Source organism: Ylistrum balloti, unplaced genomic scaffold, assembly GCF_031769215.1.
Source record: "Ylistrum balloti isolate Yb309-2 unplaced genomic scaffold, AGI_CSIRO_Ybal_v1 Utg370742, whole genome shotgun sequence".
Classification (NCBI taxonomy): domain Eukaryota; kingdom Metazoa; phylum Mollusca; class Bivalvia; order Pectinida; family Pectinidae; genus Ylistrum; species Ylistrum balloti.
This window is the reverse complement of record NW_026782437.1, coordinates 773,137-794,341: the sequence shown is the minus strand read 5'-3', so window position 1 is coordinate 794,341 and position 21,205 is coordinate 773,137. Positions and strand designations below refer to the sequence as shown.

The 21,205-nt window shown below is 35.0% G+C and overlaps 2 protein-coding genes across 2 annotated transcripts; one reads left to right on the top strand and one right to left on the bottom strand.

Moving 5' to 3' along the window:
• The first annotated feature begins 1,255 nt into the window (after positions 1 to 1,255).
• LOC132557978 (MTRF1L release factor glutamine methyltransferase-like) lies at positions 1,256 to 11,172 on the top strand. Its single transcript, XM_060222508.1, has 10 exons — positions 1,256 to 1,378; positions 2,232 to 2,466; positions 3,326 to 3,408; positions 4,814 to 4,907; positions 5,316 to 5,441; positions 6,795 to 6,912; positions 7,402 to 7,507; positions 8,577 to 8,672; positions 8,946 to 9,059; positions 10,109 to 11,172. Exons 2-10 carry the CDS (start codon positions 2,236 to 2,238, stop codon positions 10,134 to 10,136), a joined length of 996 nt encoding a protein of 331 aa, XP_060078491.1. The 5' UTR covers positions 1,256 to 1,378; positions 2,232 to 2,235; the 3' UTR covers positions 10,137 to 11,172.
• A 1,956-nt stretch (positions 11,173 to 13,128) lies between these two features.
• On the bottom strand, positions 13,129 to 19,205 carry LOC132557964 (proteasome subunit alpha type-5). Its single transcript, XM_060222493.1, has 9 exons — positions 19,169 to 19,205; positions 18,840 to 18,943; positions 17,768 to 17,894; positions 16,847 to 16,914; positions 15,961 to 16,068; positions 15,711 to 15,769; positions 15,375 to 15,477; positions 14,804 to 14,890; positions 13,129 to 13,667 (listed from the first exon to the last, which is right to left on the bottom strand). Exons 2-9 carry the CDS (start codon positions 18,933 to 18,935, stop codon positions 13,590 to 13,592), a joined length of 726 nt encoding a protein of 241 aa, XP_060078476.1. The 5' UTR covers positions 18,936 to 18,943; positions 19,169 to 19,205; the 3' UTR covers positions 13,129 to 13,589.
• Positions 19,206 to 21,205: the final 2,000 nt, after the last annotated feature.

Below are 21,205 nucleotides of genomic sequence, written 5' to 3'. Positions count from 1 at the left end.
TCTTTAGCTCGATTGGTTGAGCGTCAGACTAGTAAGCCAGGGACCCCGGGTTCAGTTCCTAGCGGAGGCATTGAGATGGAAAAATGACCTCTGTTACATTGGCGCCCATGCAGGGACCCGGGAATAGTACTTAGCCATGCCCCACCAGCATCGCTGTAACCCCTGGAAACTCGAGGACGAGTTATTTCCTGGAGGGGGAGTATGTAACCCTGGTAAAATGCTAGCCGCAATATACCACTAGTCTAGAGAGAACTTCTCTTTAGCTTGATTGGTTGAGCATCAGACTAGTAAGCCAGGTGTCCCGGCTTCGATTCCTAGCGGAGGCATTGAGATGGAAAAATGACTCCTGTTACATAATCCAAATAAAAGTCAATTAATAATTACCAGACAAATTTTAATTTGCTGAACAAGACCTAGCTAAAAGTATTGACTTTTAATTCCTGAACTGATTGAGTATCCAATGTCCTGAGGTTCTCACGGGCCTCTGAATTCTATATTCTTGTATAGCAAATAAATAACTCTGACAATTAAACAACGCTATATCTGGCTCTATTGGCTAGATAAAACAGGCCCTTAACTGCCAGTAATGTTTGTAGATTGTTTTCTGGTGAGTCCAGAGACTATTTCCACGATTACAATGAGTCCGGTTACATACAGATACAGTAAATTCTCAAAATTTCAAAAAGATTCCTACAGGAAAAGCATGAGTCAATAGTTCAAATATTTGATCCCAAAAATCCGTAACTACCATACACCAAAGGAAATTATAGAAAAATATTTTATGTCTGATCAGATTGGATTATGAAAAAATAGATTTAAGGACTACAGTTAAAAACACACGCACACACAAATTAAAAGTTACCATAAATTCACAGTGGTAGGTGGCCAGCTGTTTTAAGACAAATGACTCATTCTTTGTTTATGTATTTTCGTTTCCATCAACATCGTACATAATAGGTAGTTCAACAACATGAGTTAAAATTACTACTATTGTGGTCATCAGTTTGACTGGTCATCAGTTTGTGTACTTGCCTTTCTTGGTTATATTATCTTAACGCTGTTTTGTTTACCTCTTCCCCTTTCTGCAGAAAAGTACGAAACTGAGTCCGAAAAAAATTCACAGTCGCGTCTATAAGACGTTTGAAACATCTTACTAAGAGAAAGAGACAGAAGAAAGCGCACGTGTGATCAAAATATTAAGGCGCATTCGAACACGTGTGGCAAGTAAACAAATTGTGTATGGAATTAATACCATAGTTAACGTTAACGTTGGATGGCCGGAATATGTAATCAAGTATGCCATGCACCTGCCTTTAGTCCTGGAGACAAGGGTTAATTGATTCCCAGACCGAACGTGAAAAGGCCAATTGCCCAATAGGTACATACATGCGCGGATAGAAGACTAGACCGAAAAGTTCTGTCTCTAAAACAATAAGAATGTAAATATTGACATTTAATTATTATTGTAGAGACAGAAATATTCGGTCTAATGTAAGACCTGTCGTGCACTGCAATATGATAGTGGTGATTAATATAAGCTTATGGTATATATTGGTTTTTCGTTGTAAAATAAAGTTTATTATTCATTGGACGTCATATTCAAGTTGTTCAAAAATATATCAAATTCAAGAGTAAGGCAGAGATTAGCTAAAATACCCCGATTTAACAGTCATTAATAAAAGGAAAATAATTTGTTTTAAAAGTGAAGGCGAATTGAGCTCAAATACCTGGCTATTGATACATAAGAAATAGTATTAATGTGTATAATGATTTATTAGATGAACATTTGTGTAACCGCCATACATAATAAATTATAGTGTTTTCGTATGCATGACTGACAACAAGAAGAGGGGTAAGATAGAATGAAAAGGAGATACACATATCTATCAGTCCTAAATTTAATGAGGTATTGCTCAAATAAAGGACCATTTCGGAAAACATGATATATATATATATATAGATTGAACGGACTGGGGTTTGATTCCCGGAACGGACATGAAAAGGTAAGGGGCACCTACCAGACCTCTTGGGTGTCCTCCCACAATAAGAACCCTCGCGCCCTTACATCCGTGCCACCAAGAGTGATCATTATAAGTTGACATAACTTGTTTCGCAATTGTTGTACAATAAATAAAGTTTATATTTATATTGAACCAAAGGTTCTTACCATCTATGAAAATAAATATATATTTCAATGCTATTCTTTATATGCATTCTATTGGTATTTGCAGTCTGATGTTTGTCGTAAGAAGCTTGAATTATCATTGCTCACGGCTCTCATTGAGATGGTGTTGCTCTACATCCCCTTGGCTACGGTCTCTCAATAACCAGTCCTGTGATGCAGTGCACCCACAATCAGTTAGTGCTTTGGTGGACAAGTGGACAAACTGGCTAAAAGATGGAAATGTACCAGAACCAAGGGAGTCTGTACAGCTCATCATAGCTAATGTCCTGGGGCACAAAATGGTAGGTACAGTTCATCAAAATGTGTGTAATACATAATAACCTTATTTCTGTATAATTAATTATTCCTATTGCTAATTATTCAGTAATCTTTTTCCATGTAACACTTGATAAGTTGCTCACCTTTGCTTTACTATTGGAAACCCCTTAGCTATCTAAATAGTTACTTCCCTTGCTTTAAGATAACCTTTTCATACAACTTTTCTGTGTTGTTTTTATTAGTTTCTATGGTGCTATGGGTTAGCTTTTGTGCAGTACTACTAGCTGATCCTTTTTGTGTATTATTTGTCACTTTCCTCGCTGTACTGTTAGTAAACCCCTTTACCATTTGAGTTATGTCCCTTGCCATACTTTTAGTAAACCCATTTGTTATTTGATGAATTATGAGTTACAGCCCTTGCTGTTATATTGGTAAACCCTTTTGCTATATAATGAGTTATTTCCCCTTGCTGTGCTATTAGTATTAGTTAGCACCTATTTAATTTTTGATGACTTTTCTTTTGGCTTTGCTGTATAATGAGTTACTCCCCTTGTTGCACATTAAGTAATCCTTTATCTATATAATATTTTTAGGCTGCTCACTCTTTCTGTATCATTACCTTTGCTATATAAAGAGTTACCTCCCTTGCTGTACTATGGATTAACTTGCCTGTTGTTTTTGTACTACAGTCAGTGTATTAGGTAATCAATTTAGTGTCAAGTGAGTTACTTCCCCTTAATGTACTATAAGTAAACTCCTTTACTTTATAACAAGTATGTAACTTTCCTTGTGAAATTCTGACTGAGTACTCTTCACTGGTATATTTACAACCCATATTGTTTTGTGAACTAATTCTGTCAATTTTGTCGGTCTAATTTCTAGATACATGATGTGTCAGAAGATCTTGTCCTTCATGAGAATCAGATAACCAGGATTGCTGACATGTGTAGTAAGCGTTACAAAAGGTAAATTGATATGTGCCACATCACTTCATGTGGTCATATAATATGTAACAGAGGTCATTATTTATTCAAATGCCTCTGGTTGAGGTAAAACCTGGTAACTCTGACTTACTCAGTTTACGCTCAACTAATTGATCTTAGAGAAATGTGATGAAGTCTGGTGGTACATTGCCAGCTAATGGTACAAGGGTTACATACACCCTCCAGGGAAGAACTAAAGTTTCATGGGGTAAAAATGATGCTTGAGACAGTTAACTTAAATTATTATTTCCAAGTCCTTACATGGGTGTCAATGTAAGAGAGGTCATTATTTATTTAAATGCCTCAACTGGGGATGGAACCTTTGATTTCTGACTCTCACAGATAGCTCTAAAGGTTCTCTGTCTCTGTGGTTGAGTAGTATATTGTGAGTAGAATTTACCAGGGTTACAAATATGTAAGCGACAGTTTGCATATTGCACTTCGAAATATTTATTTAGTTTAATATGTTGTAAAACAGGAATAAAAGTACTACTGGTTCATTCTGGAATTAGTTATTTTACTTCACTCATCAAAATGAAGAAGACATTGCAGTATACATTAAATAGTTGATTTCAGAGACAAATACTACATAAATGAAGTTAGGTTATATTTTTTAAAAATTTTTAATTCAATTCATTGTCATTTTGTTTTGTCTTTGTTCATTGTGCATGCATTGCATCATTTCAGTCATGGGGAGCAAGACATATGCACATTTTTCAAAATATCTGATCTGCTTGGTTGGTAAAACAGTATAGCATGGTAAATATAGGTATATGTGATCACTCCCCTTCTCACCCGCAGTAACCAGTAACTAAGACCTTTATTGCTATAAACCTTTTACCTCAGAACTTCTGTAGCCCTGACCACAGTACCTCTGATCTCAGTACTTCTGATCTTACTGTACCTCTGATCTTAGTACCTCTGATCTCTATACCTCAAACATCTGTTGCTCTGTAGCTCTGACCTCAGTTCAACTGATCACTGTAACTCTGATCTCTTAACCTCTGATATCTTAACCCCTGATCTTAATGTATCTCTGCCTTTAGTACCTCTGACCTCTGTACCTCTGTACATCTGACATCAATTCCTTTGGTCTATGTACCTCTGACCCCAGTACTCCTGATCTCCATTCTCTGTACCTGCTACCTCTGTACCTCTGATCTTTGGTCTATGTACCTCTGACCTCTCTACTCTGATCTATGGCTTATGTACTTCTGACCTCTGTACCTTTGATCTTTGATCTATGTACTGTGACCTTTGGTCTATGTACCTGTGACCTTTGGTCTGTGTAGCTTTGACCCCAGTATCCCTGATTGCCTATCTCTATACCTCTGATTTCTATTATCAGTATTCTGACTGCTCTAACAATAGATATATTTGGATTCAGAATGCCAGTGCAGTACATCATTGAGGAATGGGACTTCCATGATCTTACTCTTAAGATGAGACCTCCAGTGTTCATCCCCAGACCAGAAACAGAGGTAAGACGTCAGCTTAGAGCTCAAGAAAGTGGTGAAACATTTATCTTATAATCAGAAACTGAGGTAAGACATCAGCTGAGAGCTCAAGAAAGTGGTGAGATATTTATCTTATAACCAGAAACTGAGGTAAGACATCAGCTGAGAGCTCAAGAAAGTGGTGAGATATTTATCGTATAACTATATTGAGGTAAGACAAATATCGTATAGCTATATTGAGGTAAGACATTTATCTTATAACCTGACACTGGTTTAAGATCTTTATTTCCACTGTTGACAATGATCTTATTGATAAAAGAAAAAAAGTTTATGTAAACTTTCAAACTCTTCAAGTGTGATTATAATTAAATTAAGAATTGAAATTGTTCTGTCATGAATACAAAATTGAAATATTTCTGACTTTTTTCTCAGGAACTTGCCCAGCTTGCTTATAATGATATTAAAGAAAACCAGACCATTTCCAAATCTACAAGGATACTTGAGTTAGGCAGTGGCAGTGGGGCGATTTCTGTTTATCTTCTTAATAAACTACCTCAGGTATGATTATATTGGACATATATTTTGGACTAATATATCACAGCTGTAGATTTACTTCTAATAATTCTCTGGTGTACCAATAACAGTAATATCATTAAAAGTGGGATTTTAGATATTGTTATACATGCATGCTGCAGACAGAAGCAATGTGATGTGGCTGTGTTGTAGACAGAAATAGTTGCTGCAGACAGAAGCAATGTGATGAGGCTGTGTTGTAGACAGAAATAGCTGCTGTAGACAGAAGTCATGAGGTGAAGTTACTGTAGACAGAAACAGTGAGGTGTACATGTTTGTGTCATAGACAGGTGTATTTGCTGTAGACAGAAGAATTGAGGTGTGAATGTTTTTGTTGTAGACAGTTGCAGTTAATGTCTACAGAAGTAGTGAGTCATGTCTGTGTTGTAGGCCGAAGTAGTTACTGTAGACAGAAACAATAAGATGTGAAGATTTTTGATGTAGACAGAAGCAGTGATGTGTGTCTGTTTGTGTTGTAGACAGAAGTAGTTGCTGTAGACAGAAGCAGTGATGTGTGTCTGTTTGTGTTGTAGACAGAAGTAGATGCTGTCTATAGAAGCAGTGAGATGTGTCTGTGTTGTAGGCCGAAGTAGTTACTGTAGACAGAAACAATAAGATGTGAAGATTTTTGATGTAAACAGAAGCAGTGATGTGTGTCTGTTTGTGTTGTAGACAGAAGTAGTTGCTGTAGACAGAAGCAGTGATGTGTGTCTGTTTGTGTTGTAGACAGTTGTAGTTGCTGTCTACAGAAGCAGTGAGACATGTCTGTGTTGTAGGCCGAAGTAGTTACTGTAGACAGAAACATTAAGATGTGAAGATTTTTGATGTAGACAGAAGCAGTGATGTGTGTCAGTTTGTGTTGTAGACAGAAGTAGTTGCTGTCTACAGAAGCAGTGATGTGTGTCTGTGTTGTAGGCCGAAGTAGTTAGTGTAGACAGAAACATTAAGATGTGAAGATTTTTGATGTAGACAGAAGCAGTGATGTGTGTCAGTTTGTGTTGTAGACAGAAGTAGTTGATATAGACAGAAGCAATGATGTGTGTCAGTTTGTGTTGTAGACAGAAGTAGATGATGTGTGTCTGTGTTGTAGACAGAAGTAGTCGCTGTAGACAGAAGTAGTGATGTGTGTCTGTTTGTGTTGTAGACAGAAGTAGTCGCTGTAGACAGAAGCAGTGATGTGTGTCTGTGTTGTGTTGTAGACAGAAGTAGTGTAGACAGAAGTGTTAAGATGTGAAGATTTTTGATGTAGACAGAAGCAGTGATGTGTGTCAGTTTGTGTTGTAGACAGAAGTAGATGATGTAGACAGAAGCAGTGATGTGTGTCTGTTTGTGTTGTAGACAGAAGTAGTCGCTGTAGACAGAAGCAGTGAGGCATGTAGCTTGACTAAGGAGAATGCTAAGTTTACAGGTGTACAGTCAAGACTGACCACTTTACTGATGGACTACTCTCGACCAGGTGAGTGATCAGACACTTGATGTAAGTAATCAGGAACTGTCATTGTTGCCACCTCCTCCATCTCATTAGCAGACTGCTATCATTGATGATCCGTTCGACAACACTTCACAGGTGCTTTCCCAAGTTTGCAATTTATCTTTTCCTATAGAGAAATTATATATACGTTTACACCACCCCTCACAGTAGGATTGCATCATCACTTCTTATAGCAGAACCATGTCACTTTTTGATGTTGTCATCAACCTTGTCACACTTTTGAATTCCATAGGACATTGCTAGTAGAATGTACAAAATTTACCACAACAACTTGCAATATTTTCTTTGGGAAAGTGTATAAAAAAAATAATCACTTACCACTGTATGAAGTTGATTAATAGAATATTTGACCCCTATCGTTTAAATCCTACCGTAGTCAGTGTTTTACGTTTATAAGCATTCTGTATATGAAATACATAGTTGATGTTGATGAGGATTGATTATATTGTGTAGAATCTGGGCCGACTTTGAGGTCACATGGACTGTTTGACCTTGTTATTGCCAATCCTCCATACATCTGCACTGATGAGGTCAAAGAAATGGAAACTGAATTGACCCGGTAAGTCTGTCTAGATGATACAATTGAACAATTGTTTCTCAATCAAACAAAACAGAGTTTGATTTATTTTACATTTTTCCACAAAGGTAACGATTTTTACATGGATGAGTTCTGTTTATAGTAGTTGCTCCCCAAATTTTTTGGGAGAGCATAAAGTTGTGTTTTGTCCATCTGTCCTTCTGTGTCTGGAGCATAATTTGTCCACAGTAAAGCAAGGATCATAAAATTTGATGTATATATTTAGCGTACTAAGACAATGAACTGTGTATCAAAATCAGGGCCATAACCCATTAATTATAGAGTTATTACCCTTTATCAAAATCTTATGTTCATTGCATAACCTTAATTGTGTGTAATCTATGATAATGATATTTTGTTTCTTCATTTGTCATGCTAAGACAATGTGCTGTGTACCAAAGCCAGGGCCTGCAACTCCTTAATTACAGAATTATTGCCCTTTGTTAAAATGTTGGTTCCAATAAAGTTGTTTCCACTGAATATATTCATAATTTTCACTGATTCTTTTATTTAGTTTATGCAATTGTACAGGTGACTGGCTTATTTAGCTGTTAAATGATTAATGACAATAAGGTCAAAGTTCAACAAGGAGTCAGGTTTGAAACCACTAATTCTGGTGTTATAAATGTATTACACTGCTGTAAGTGGCATCATGACTAGAAGAGCTGTTGACAGAGGGGATGTTTATGTTTTGTGATCCAGAAATGTTTTTAACTGAGGTTATAATGCTTGTTATTCATTAGAAATAAGACAACAACTTCTGAAACTCCTTGCTACTATATACAGGGAAACTTTTGCAGCTGTTTAACGTAGCACCTGTTCCACTTTTTTGCCAATTGTTCCAATAAAAAGAGATGGGCCAAAGCTTGATGATAAAACTGAAATGTACAAAATGTGTTTTTTTTTTGTTTTTTGAAAGCTCTGGACCATATTAGATTAATTTTCTGTCAAATGCACCTTTTTGATTTATACAAATTGTATCAAAATGAGTTCAATGCTTCCCTCCCACATTTCAGTGAATAGTTATACTGATGTACACCTTATCTTTTAGATATGAGGACCCATATGCTTTTGATGGTGGCAAGGATGGCCTGGATTATGTGAGAATCATAATGTCTATGTCCACACAACTACTGAAACCTAACAGGTAAACTTTAAATATCATATAAACCTGACAGGTAAACTTTGTATATCATATAAACTTGACAGGTTAACTTCGTATAACATATTTTTTATATTGTATAAAACCTGACAGGTAAACTTTGTATATCATATAAACCTGACAGGTAAACTTCGTATAACATATTTTTTTAATATTGTATAAAACCTGATAGGTAAAACTTTGTATATCATGTAAGTATAAAACATTGACAAGTAAAATTTGTTTATTCATGTTAAATTAGATATTTTATTAATATAGTTCTCTGTGGCTTGAGGTCGGACTAGGACACTGTGATGCTATCAGGTCAGAGGTCAGCAAACAGCCAATACATGGACTCCGATTCTGTTCAGCATATGCAGACTTCACAAACAGGTACTGATTGGCTAGTGTCAAGGTACTGGTGCACTTTGCTAGTATTACAAGATTTTGTTTGTCCTTCTGAAACTAACTGGTCTGTCAACTATTAACTTAAAGTCTAATAAAATTACATCTTTAAACAGTCTATAGATCCAGTGATTTTGATAAAGGACAATCTGATTTCTTGAAATATGATTTTTCTGTAATATTCTTTCACTGCGGTAAAATATGTTGGAAACATTTTAGACCTTTTAGATACACAGTCATTATTTCTTGTCTTTAAGTTTCTCGGAGAAATCCATCAGGTCTTACAACAATGTCGGTCTATGGTCACTTTTCAAGGTTTAAGGGTATAAACAGGTTAAAAGACTGATAGCACTAATGGCCATTGTTTCGCTCTGATGCAGCTTTCTACTTTAGAGAGTTAATTAAAATGAATGACCTTGTCCAAGGTCATGTGCCATGAGATACGATAATAATACAATCCAAGTGATCAACTTGTCTAGATCATCAGAGATTTTATTACTCTGTTGTTGGCTGGAGTGAAGAGCTGTTCTGTTAAGACATATTACATTGATCCACATTTGATTATCATCAAAACTTCAAACAGCCTCTCTAAACCAAGTGATGGTTTCATGGACAAATAATTGTTGTTGACAGAACCTAATATTGCTGTACCGGTACATCATTTGTAAATCTTGCAGAGGAGGATAGTTATCAACTTAATTAAAAAAGATGACCTTGACCACATGGATAATTCAATGTCTTAACTACAATGACAGAGCTTGCAGCTTTGTTGGATTTATGCTGTATATTTTGACCAGTGTGATATCTATTGTTGATGTACATGAAATAATTGTGTCCTATATATTGTTCAACTTCTAATCAACTATAATGATTGATTTATAGATTCAAGGATATTCATGTTATAGTGGCGTTATTTCTTGTTTTTTTTTTCCTATACTATGTTTTAAACTTAAAACAATTTTCTTAAATTTTTTTTATCCATTTGTGATGAAAAGAATTATTCTTATGATAAGACTGACTATTATTCTTACTTTCAGAGATCGATTTTGTGTGCTGAGAACATGACAACAACTACAACAAAAATTTAATCTTACAACATTAATAAGGAATCAACTATTGAAGTGTCTGCATGAACTGACCACAAAGGTGTCCACCATGTGTCCTTGTATTAAATATGTACTTGCTGTAGGGTCAGGAATTCCTGCCAAGTCCCTGTGGTATTAAACATATAACATTGATATGTATCTGTGATAAATTTTCCATTTGAGAAGGTATTACCTGGGTATCTTTTCATTATATATCTACTTTCACTTTGAATGAAAATTCTAGTTGAAGCTTCAGGTCAATCTATCAAGGTAATTCTACATCACAAATAGGGAACAGTATTACATAAAACAACTGGTGCCTTAAATCTGTAGTAACAGACAGGGTGGTCTAGTGATAAGACACTGGGTTGCAGGTGAAAGGTCACTATGACTCCGGGCACAGCCACTAATTTGAACCTTTGGACAAGACATTGACCTCTGCTTGTTCCAGGTATCTCTGCTGTAAATGGGTACATGTATGTGTTTATGAAATACAGAAAATGTTGTGTACACTCTGTTCAAGTGGAATGGCAATTCTTCATGTGTGTTTCCCAGGGAGCTGAAGAGGATTATATCTTTTACCAAAATACCAGATAACCACTGATAATAATTTGTGAACCACTACTGTGGCTTTGTTGGTGTTGGAAAGCTGTATAAAAGAACCTCAAATTATCATTATCAGTACAATGCAGTCATATATGTCCTGTAACCTTGGAAGGACCTGAATCATTCAGGTACTGTAAAATCCTATGTTTTCATGAGGCTGCATTTTTGTGGATTCTTAAAAAATTACTATTTGTGGACTCTTTGATTTCATGGGTAATTACAGCTCATTAAATCTGCTGAAATAACTTAAACGATTTATTGATGAATGAAGTTGTGGAATGAGAGTACTTGCAAAATAAAAAAAAAGTGAGTCACCCACAAAAATTAATGATTTTATAGGAAATACCTTGTGGCTTTATGATTCTCAAGGAGTTGATATTGATAAGAAGACATTAAAAAGTTCTGTGTAAGTTTGTGTTACTTTTATATTTAACTGTAATAAGTGTTGACTAGCTTGTCCAAATTACAGCATCCATGTCATTGATCCAGTAACAGCAAAGCTTGTCCTTTACCAAAATTGATGCTAAATGTCCATCAAAAATGTGTGTTTACCAACTCCAAGTACATTAATATATCAGTTTAAATACAATTTACCATTAAACAACTGTATGTTGACAACTGAAATCCTCCTCACACTTTCAGTCAAACTTCTTCAGAGAAAATTTTTATGATAAACTGAAGTTTTTGGTTCTGTGTAGTACTAGCCATTTGGCATAGAGATCAGGAGAGAACACATCACATGATTGTCTTGTTATGTGGCGAATATCCCCATGTCATATTTTTGTGTAGTACACATATGTAATACAACCTTTGAGACTTTGAGTTAAGATAATGAAACGTCATTACACACTCACATGTGGCATTGTGACATCGCAATGGAGATCAAAGATATACAGATATGCAAATGTCCATTTTCTACAATATTTGCCTGAATAATCAATTACGTGGTAAAAAGGATCGTAACTGTTTTCATTTGATATGCATTTTATGACAAACATTTTAGTTTTTTGAAACTTGTTTCATGAATCACCTTAAATATAAATTCATGTAAGATCTTATATACATTTAGACTATGTACACTATGTCATATTGTTCTCTCTAAAATAAGTTGAATATCTATTGTTCAGGAGGAAAGATTGACCAATATATATCTCATACTAATATCAACAAGTTTTTAATTATAGTTTAATGAACAACTAGTTGCCATGTATGATTTGCATTTTGTTATTTTGAACAAAAGCCAGTGATGCACACAAGAAATCCAAGAGGTATCTTGGCACCTGCCATCATTTGATTTTGTTCTTTAAAAGTTGTATCTTTTCCCTTCTTTCATCTTAATTATGTAAAGTTTGAAAATACAAAGATGATCACCTGCTGGCCATTCAGTTTTTCTGATTGCTACCAAAATAAAACTGGCACAGCTATGGGAGAAGGGAAACCTACAAATGAAATTAGAGAAAGATCTATCCATCAACACCCAAGAAATAGCAATAACAAACTTTCATTGTCAAAATCCAAGATGGCCATCTGTCAGCCATTTTTTTTCTGATCAGCACCAAAATTAAATTGGCACAACTAGGAACTAACTGCCACAAACACATGAAAGAAGATCTATCTAGAACTTCTGAAGGAACAGCCATAACAAGAATTGTTTACAGATGGGCATACAACAGACAGATATAAAGTGATTTGAATAGCCCACCATTTGGAGATGCTGCACCAAGAAATACTCTCTTGCAACAAAGTCATATTTTGAAATCTGGAAATGATGGTGGTGAAAGTGAGACATCCTATAAATTAGAAACATATTTCTCATCATGTTTATGTAGAACTGTTTGATGATGTACCCAAAAATATTGTTTACATGCATAGTACTCATTCATGATGCAAAATTATCAAGGAAACAGGGCTTTTCCATTTAACCATCAAACATTATCCAGTCCCCAGGACTCAAGCTTGCATAGGGGTTAGTACTTTCTATATTTCTTAATTAGAAAAGGACCATAGATAGAGGTGATTTATTGTGGAGCACTAGGGTCCAGATGACTTTTAATTGACTAGAATATTAAAATGATGATAAGACTGACCATATCTACTTATTCTGGGTTATTTTCCAGGAATTATATTTTCAAGGATTGCATAAAATTGAGATGTTCAAAATAAAATTGATAGTGAAAATTATAGTCCATTACATGACTTTCACAAACAAACATTTTTATTTTGTTTCAGGGTTAAAGTAAAACCTCCACATTTGAACCAAAGAAAAACCTCTTTGTTATATTAATTCCCTGCCTGTACTAATGCATGTGTGCTGTACATGTACTGCACTGGAAGAGGATGATTAGAATTAAAAAGACCACTTTCCGTTTCATTATAAATCAATATTTTATTTTCTTTTGAACAACACAAAAGAAAGATGATGAATTCACATTTATGAATTTTCCTGTATGGATGTTTTAGTTTGTACTTTAGTGCTCGTGTTATATTCTGGTAGAGGAAACCAGATCTTGTGCCTTCAACTGTAAATTACTCTGTCTTTGTGTTGTCCATGTGATTTGAGTTTTTCACTAAGAGAAAGTTAATGGTAAACAAGTTTTTTTTTTCTGTGGCACTTCATAATGAAAATGTGATCCTCTCTAGGTATTATATCTGTTGTAGAAACTATTGATAAAACACAAGTTCCCGTCTGGAAACTTTGTGTTACAAACATCACCAATCCTGAAAATTTGTCAGTGACAGAAAGGAGACTCCCCAACAGAGAACTTGCAAAAGTGTCGATGAAAAGATGAGAACAAGCACTGTATGATGATATAGGACGGGACAGCGATCAAATCTCCTTAATGACATCTTCTAGCTCATCCTTAGTAAACATATGGAATTTCTTCTGTGGTGTCACAGTCCCCATCTGTAAAGTGGAAAATGACATTGAGGTTATTCATGTTATTGATGAAATACATTTTTTATTTTGTACTCTGTCAAACTTTCAGAAAAAATAATATTATAATAATAAAACATGCCATACCTTTTTGTCATAAGTATATCAAAGCTCAATTTTTACCAGTAATGAAAAAAGAATTAAAACTGCTAGTGTAACAACAGTGACATTGACCTTTGGCTAGAGAATCTCTAGATGAAGCAAACTTTTCCCCAGATAATTAAATCAATAAACTTATAAATTTGACAATCAACATCTGTCTGGAATACTACCACCGACAAAATGACAAGACTAAGGGTACTTCTTATGGTAACAATTACATTCATCCTTGACCCACAATGCTGATAAGGTTTCTTATAAAATGTATATTGAAATGGATATGGATTGGTAGTGATTGACAGAAAGAATATTACTAGCTCCTCCTTCTTGTAAGAGTACAACTACAGGATATAATTACTTCATTTGTACCCAGGTACAGAACATACTTCCACATTTGTACCCCAGTACATTACTAACCTTCACATTTATACCTGGTTACATTATTATACTCCACATTTGTACCCTGGTACAGCACTTATCTCCACATTTGTACCCTGGTTACATTACTAACCTCCACATTTGTACCCTGGTTACATTACTAACCTCCACATTTGTACCCTGGTACAGCACTTATCTCCAATTTTGCACCTGGTTACATTACTAACCCCCATATTTGTGCCTGGTTACATTACTAACCTCCACATTTGTACCCTGGTACAGCACTTATCTCCAATTTTGCACTGGTTACATTACTAACCTCCACATTTGTACCTGGTTACATTACTAATCTCCACATTTGTACCTGGTTACATTACTAACCTCCACATTTGTACCCTGGTACAGTACTAACCTCTACATTTGTACCCTGGTACAGCAGTTATCTCCAATTTTGTACCTGCTAACATTACTAACCTCCACATTTGTACCCTGGTACAGTACTAACCTCTACATTTGTACCCTGGTACAGCAGTTATCTCCAATTTTGTACCTGGTTACATTACTAACCTGCACATTTGTACCCTGGTACATTACTAACCTCCACATTTGTACCCTGGTACATTACTAACCTCCACATTTGTTGAGTTGAGTTTCTCCTCCATGACCTGTTTAAGGATGGTCAGTGCATTTTTACAGGCCTCCTTTAGGGTCATTGACTGGAAAAACAACACATATATCATGTTGATCTGAGAAGTATTGTTTTAATAATTTTAAATTTGCATCTACCATATTTGATGGTAGCATTATAACTTTCAAGTGACACTACAGAATTATTGTGGGTTAAGATCTGAAGAGCAGAACTGAAAAGAAGTGCTTCATTTGAACTTGTCCTATGGTGTTAAGTATAATATGTAAAATGTGTTTTTTAATAGCGATATATTGTGTTATATTTCACTTTGTGGTGTACATTCTGCTGGGCCTGATAATACAGTTTGTAAAATGTGCTTTACTAGTGATATATCGTGTGAGATAGTTCTTCGAAAGGTATACATTCTGCAGGGCCTGATGTTACAGTATCAACAATGTGTTTTACTAGTTATACATTGTGTTACATTTTACCTTGTGGTATACATCCTGCAGGGCATGATAATATAGTATATATGATGTGTTTAAATAGTGATATATTGTGTTATAGTTCACCTTGTGGTATACATCTTGCAGGGCCTGTTGTGCACCCTCCGACCCAGATCCGATAGCCTTGGCATCATACTGTATAAAGGTGCCAGAGGGATCCATGTGGAATCTAGTGAAATATACAATGTATATAATTATCTTCCTGTCTTATCTAAATAAACCAATCAGATCAAACATTACTCTCAGCTCAGAGAAATATAACATCCTGTTCATTATTCATATACATGTATCTTTGCTATTACAAATAATTACTCCATTTAACATTTAAATCTTTTCTCAATTCAGAGAGAAAAAATTGCTGTAAATTCCTGTCAGGAAAGTGTAAATCAACCATAGACTTACAACTGTGGTCCCTTGTGGTCAATCCCGGCAAACATCAAAGCCACCCCAAAGGGTCGACTCTGAAAAAAAGCAACGTTACATCTTACAGTAATATACTCTTCAATGTGATGCATAAAGAATTTTGATTAATGCATAGTCCAGGTCATTTTGAAACACTGTTTTAATGACTTTTATCTTTGATTCTAATATCCTCCTAATCGAGTTGATCCATAAAAAAAATATTTAGAGAACAGTAGAATCAGTCACTCACCATGGCTCCCGGGTCAGCATCATCATCCCCAAACTGTAGAGCAAGGTTACTGACAGCTTGAGTCACACTTTCTACAGACATCTTCTCATTGTAGGTAAACCAATGGTTCTGAAGTATCAAGATATAAATGATAGCCACTGGTTCTAACAGACCAGACTGGTACATAGTATATAACACACCGTAATTATAACTGCTGTCTACAATCTGAGCAATTTCTATCTACTACTCTGTAATCTTTATCTAACCCCACCATTTCATGGCCAGGAGTATATAGTGATACCCTTGTCTGTCATTGTACTTTAATTTCTGAACAGGCAGAAGTTCAATTTTATGTCATAAGTCATAAATAATATTTCAACAAAGCCAATAAGACTAAAAATTTCCTAACATCTCATTGTCAGTTGGAGTATTTATGTTGCTCAGCCACATCTTGCATTTTCATCTCTTTTTTTTATATTTCTGTTTTCATATAAGTAAATAAGGCATTTTATAATATCCAATTGCGTTAAAAATCACTTGAGTACTTAGATTTAGCTTTTTCTTGTTAGTTTGCTGTGTTTATCACTCTGTTAACGGTTTGAGACAGGGTCTCCTTGTAGTACAGAGCTGGTGACTTCCTCAATGAACAGAACAGCAGCCTTGCCACATACCATCTCTAATACCATCCAAAGCTATTAGGTTAAAAGTCTTTCCCAAAGAACACTTTTGAAATCACTACACCACAGAAACCCATTTCTCAGCTTACAGTGAAACATCAACTGCTCTAAGTAGAAATTTTTGATAACCACACACTTTAGATCTTCAACTGAGGTTGCAGAATCCAACAGTGTAGTGACTGAGCTACTGCCCATCCTCCTGGTGAGGGGATAAAACAGTTTAAACTTACCTGAGCCTCCACTCTCGCTTTGTCAATCAATGTCCGGGAGTCAGCAATTAAACCACTCATCGCACAACCTTCAACACAAGAACAAACCTACCTTTTATATAAACATCTAATCAACCTACCATTTCATATATAAATGAAATTACTAAGGAAAACAGATAGTATCTGGTGATATAAATGAAATTACTAAGGAAAACAGATAGTATCTGGTGATATGTTAAACTAAAATTCCCAAAGCATGATATTGTGATTTATCTGAAATGCACACTGTGCCATATGGCTGGATATCGTCTACGTAATGATATTGTCAGAATTTTTATCTGCAATCTGACATTGCATAGCATGGATGTTCACGATTTCGCTTATTCCTTCCATTACTGCTGATACCAGTCCTTGAACTTGTGATGTCACAGCAAACAAAGTTCAATTCAGTGCAAGCTACGCTTATACTGATTAGTAGAAGGACAGGTGAAAATCTTCACTATCTCATTATTGGGCTGACTGATTTTGATCCAGTATTCAACATTTTTTTTATTTTAGATCATATAAATAATACAATATTGATTTTAATTTTCACTTAAGGTACACTTTAAATCAGGGTACAATCCCTATTGTACTATATCAGCTCCCATACCATCCAATAACAAAATATGACTGGCTTTATATTGCCTGATACTTTAAACAAAATACATGAAGTATTGAACCTTAAAATAGTATATCTAATTCTAGTCTGCCATCGCAGTAGCATAGATGTTTTTCGTATCAATCAGAAAATTGGAATGTAATTAACATTGTACATGCATTATCAAAAGTGGGAACATCAGCATAACATTAATGTAACACACATGTACACCTACAAAAACATCTCAATGATGACTCAACTCCTTATTTCAACAAAAAACACCTGTACTACAAAAAACGTACCTATATGATCGTCTACCTCCATCACTTTTTCTATACTGGAAGTTTCAATTAAAGGGGAGGTAACTCTTTTCTCTACGGCCAATACAACACCTTCACTTGTTTGAATGCCAATAGCAGTTGATCCCAACTGTAAACAGAAATTTAAAATCATAACACATCAAAATTAGTAACTAATCTGGTGGGGTTCAGCATTGTCATTGCTAAAATACAGCATATTAAACAATTTGAAATAAATGTGATAAAACTTACAGTTGTATTAAATCAAGAATGTAGTAGAGTGGTCTTTGTTAGGACATTTATCTATTATTTCTTATTAACATAATTAGATAATGAAAATATAGATGTATTATAGAAATTCCATTCTATTGCAATTGTAATCAAGGTCATTATTTATTTCAATGCCTTTGCTAGACTTTGAACACACTACCCCTGATTTACCAGTCTGACACTCAACCGTCAGGCTAAAGAGAAGTTCTCTCTAGCCAAGCAGTAGATTGTGGCTTGCATTTATGAGGATTATATACTCCCCTCCAGGAAATAACTTGTCCTCAAGTTTAAAGGAGTAAAAGCAATATCTGTGGGACAATGTTAAGTTTTATTCTCCAGTTCGTACATGGACGCCAATATAGCAGATGTCATTATTTATTTCAATGCCTTCACTAGGATTCAAACTTGTGACCCTTGGTCAATCGATCTAAAGAGGTGTCTCTAGCCAAGTGATATATTTACCAGGGTTACATAATCATTGTTAACTTCAGAACCCCAGAAACTTGCATATCAAACAGGTATTTAATGACGTGCTGCTTATTTGATAACGGCCACTATTACAAATATGCATTTCACATTTTTTATATTTATGCATCTCCATATTCATATGCAATGTTACACAATCATGCACATTTACAGGTTTTTACCAGGTGCTATATGTAACTATATAATTCACCCCATTACAATAATATATCTGCTTTATATTAAAGAAACCACAGCATCAAAATATGACAATGAAAATGTCTATAGCTGATTGTGTACTGTAAACTGTTAAAAAATATGAAAGATTTTCATATAAATATACCTTTATGGCTTCTATAGCATATTCCACCTGGAAGAGTCGCCCTTCTGGGGAAAATGTGTTAACTCCCCTGTCATATTCGGAACGTGTCAAGAACATACTGAATTCTGAAAAATAAATTTCCATGCCAATATTCATATTATTATTGATGAAAGAACTGATTCCTCTATCCATTCAACAATGTGTTTACAATCAATTTTTTCGCTGTTTTACAAAATCACAAACATATACTTTTGACCATGATTAAATATTCCTTCCAATAATGTTTTCATTTATAAGGATTTTCGTAGTGAAAAAGATTTACAAAGCCATAAATCGTGTTAAAATCTTACCTAAAATTTGGAAAAAGTCACAAACATGCCAGTCACCGGCTACTCTGTGTTGACAAAACGCTTCAAGTGATCGTTATTGCACGTACTGATATCAAGCGTCTACATTTCATCGTGTTGGACAATGTAATATTAAAAACAAAAGTGTCCGGAAATTATGTTATCCATAAACCATGCAGACAAAAGCTGTTGGTTACGTTGGGACGAATCATGTATTGATACATGAACCAAATGGATTCGATGCTCAGCAAGATTCAACAAGACTTCTTAATACTTAGCATTTATTTTCATTATCATCCGTTATTCGTTGTTTCAAACGCAACATATCTTGGTCTAGATAACCGTGACAACACATGCATACTGTGTCCACACATTTCATTATTTCCCATCTCTATAAGTTTTCTATCTATTCTATATTTCGTTCATTAAAATCCTTGTGAATATTCTCCTTATATTTCTATCCATTATCGTCATGTTCGTACTTCAGAGATCCTTTTCTCTATCAAAATATTAAAATGAAAATATAACGAGAGCACTGGTACAAGTATATGAGCATTACTAAAATCCTATGTTTAAAACATTGTTTATAATAACCGTTCAAATACTTCTTTTGCATTCCAGAAACTTAGTTGGAGCTGGAGTTGGAGGAGGGCAACATTTTCAATATCATAGTTGTATTTTTCTAAACTGTTATAAGACAACTACGATACTGAGTAAAATATGCTCGGAATTTCATGCCTGGAACAACAGAGTTTATTCTTTGTCAGTAGACATCACATGATTGCATTTCCCCGTTATTTATGATTTTTATTTTTTTTATCAAAATCACAAGATTTCTCCGATAACGATGGAAACCTCTCTGCATTATTATTAAATCTTTGTGCTATAGCCTTGCTTCGTCATTACAATCGTTCAGATTGCCAATAAGTGATCAAAACAGGACTTCCTTCGTTTCCATTGGATTCCTCTGAAACTTCACACAAATCATATAAACATTATTGTTGGCACTATCAAATCAGTGTACTCGAGAAGTAGAGGAAATAGTACTCTCTTCTTGAACATTTTCTGCTAAAATAAATAAATATCTGTTTTTTTCTGAAGGAACAACTCCGTTTTTTTTGTTAGACTTTTCTGTTATAAAAAGAGGGCGAATGGCGTTACAAGCATGATTGTTAAAGTCCAAATCAAAGCGGAAATTGTATAGCTGTTGCAACAATGCTTAAAAGTATTGTATTGCCGTTGTTTATTTTTCTTATCCTGATTAGAATATATTTGTCCATTTCTTGATTTGTTTCTCACAATCTGAAACACTATTGATAAGGCATACACTGTACATGCTAAATAAGTATATACCGTCTGTCAAATGACGGATACGCCTTTACAAGATTTCAGGGATATGACTTGAAAACCGACCAATAGAACAAAACGTATACATATCACTGTGGTAACCCTAGCTGGCCTTACTATTTCTTTTGTCGAATTTTTATTTTGACATTTTTCATGGAAACAAATCTTCAGAAACGCAACATTTGCTGTTTGTCATCTCTTCCGGGTCACACATCGAAAACCGCTGTATCACTCTCTGCAGAACGTTAAAACGTATTAGATCAGCTTTGCTGTTGAATAATAAAAATTGGTTGGTTAGCTGGCAAGTTTTTCGTCTCCATGACACCTCCCGTGTCCGAGTATCGTCTCACCGACAGACGTCAGTGTTCTGGCAAAGTGACAATAAAAATCGTGTACCCCATTTTTATCCATGTTATCGTGGAAACAGCTTGTTTGGTATGTGCACAGCAACAGGTCGTTGCAGGAGATAATGACGCTCTTTGTGGCTCCTTATTCGCATTTGATCTAGTATGCTTTGAACTTTCAACATGCTATAAACTAAATACTTACTTTTATCGTTGTTATCATGGAAACCATGATGTAAGTTTGCATATTTTTATCAGAAATGTCAGATTACGTGTAAATTGTGTTTCTGTTGATATGAATCAAAATAATGCACAATTGAATAACTGCCCTTTTAGCTCCAGCTTTTAA

Coding starts and splice junctions, on each gene's coding strand:
- LOC132557964 (XM_060222493.1), bottom strand. CDS start 18,935: ATGTTCTTGACACGTTCCGAATATGACAGGGGAGTTAACACATTTTCC. Junction 17,895..18,839: donor ATGCTATAGAAGCCATAAAG/GTATATTTATAT, acceptor TTCTGTTTACAG/TTGGGATCAACTGCTATTGG. Junction 13,668..14,803: donor TCAACTCAACAAATGTGGAG/GTTAGTAATGTA, acceptor TCCACTTTACAG/ATGGGGACTGTGACACCACA.
- LOC132557978 (XM_060222508.1), top strand. CDS start 2,236: ATGTTTGTCGTAAGAAGCTTGAATTATCATTGCTCACGGCTCTCATTG. Junction 5,442..6,794: donor TTCTTAATAAACTACCTCAG/GTATGATTATAT, acceptor TTTGTGTTGTAG/ACAGAAGTAGTCGCTGTAGA. Junction 9,060..10,108: donor TATGCAGACTTCACAAACAG/GTACTGATTGGC, acceptor TCTTACTTTCAG/AGATCGATTTTGTGTGCTGA.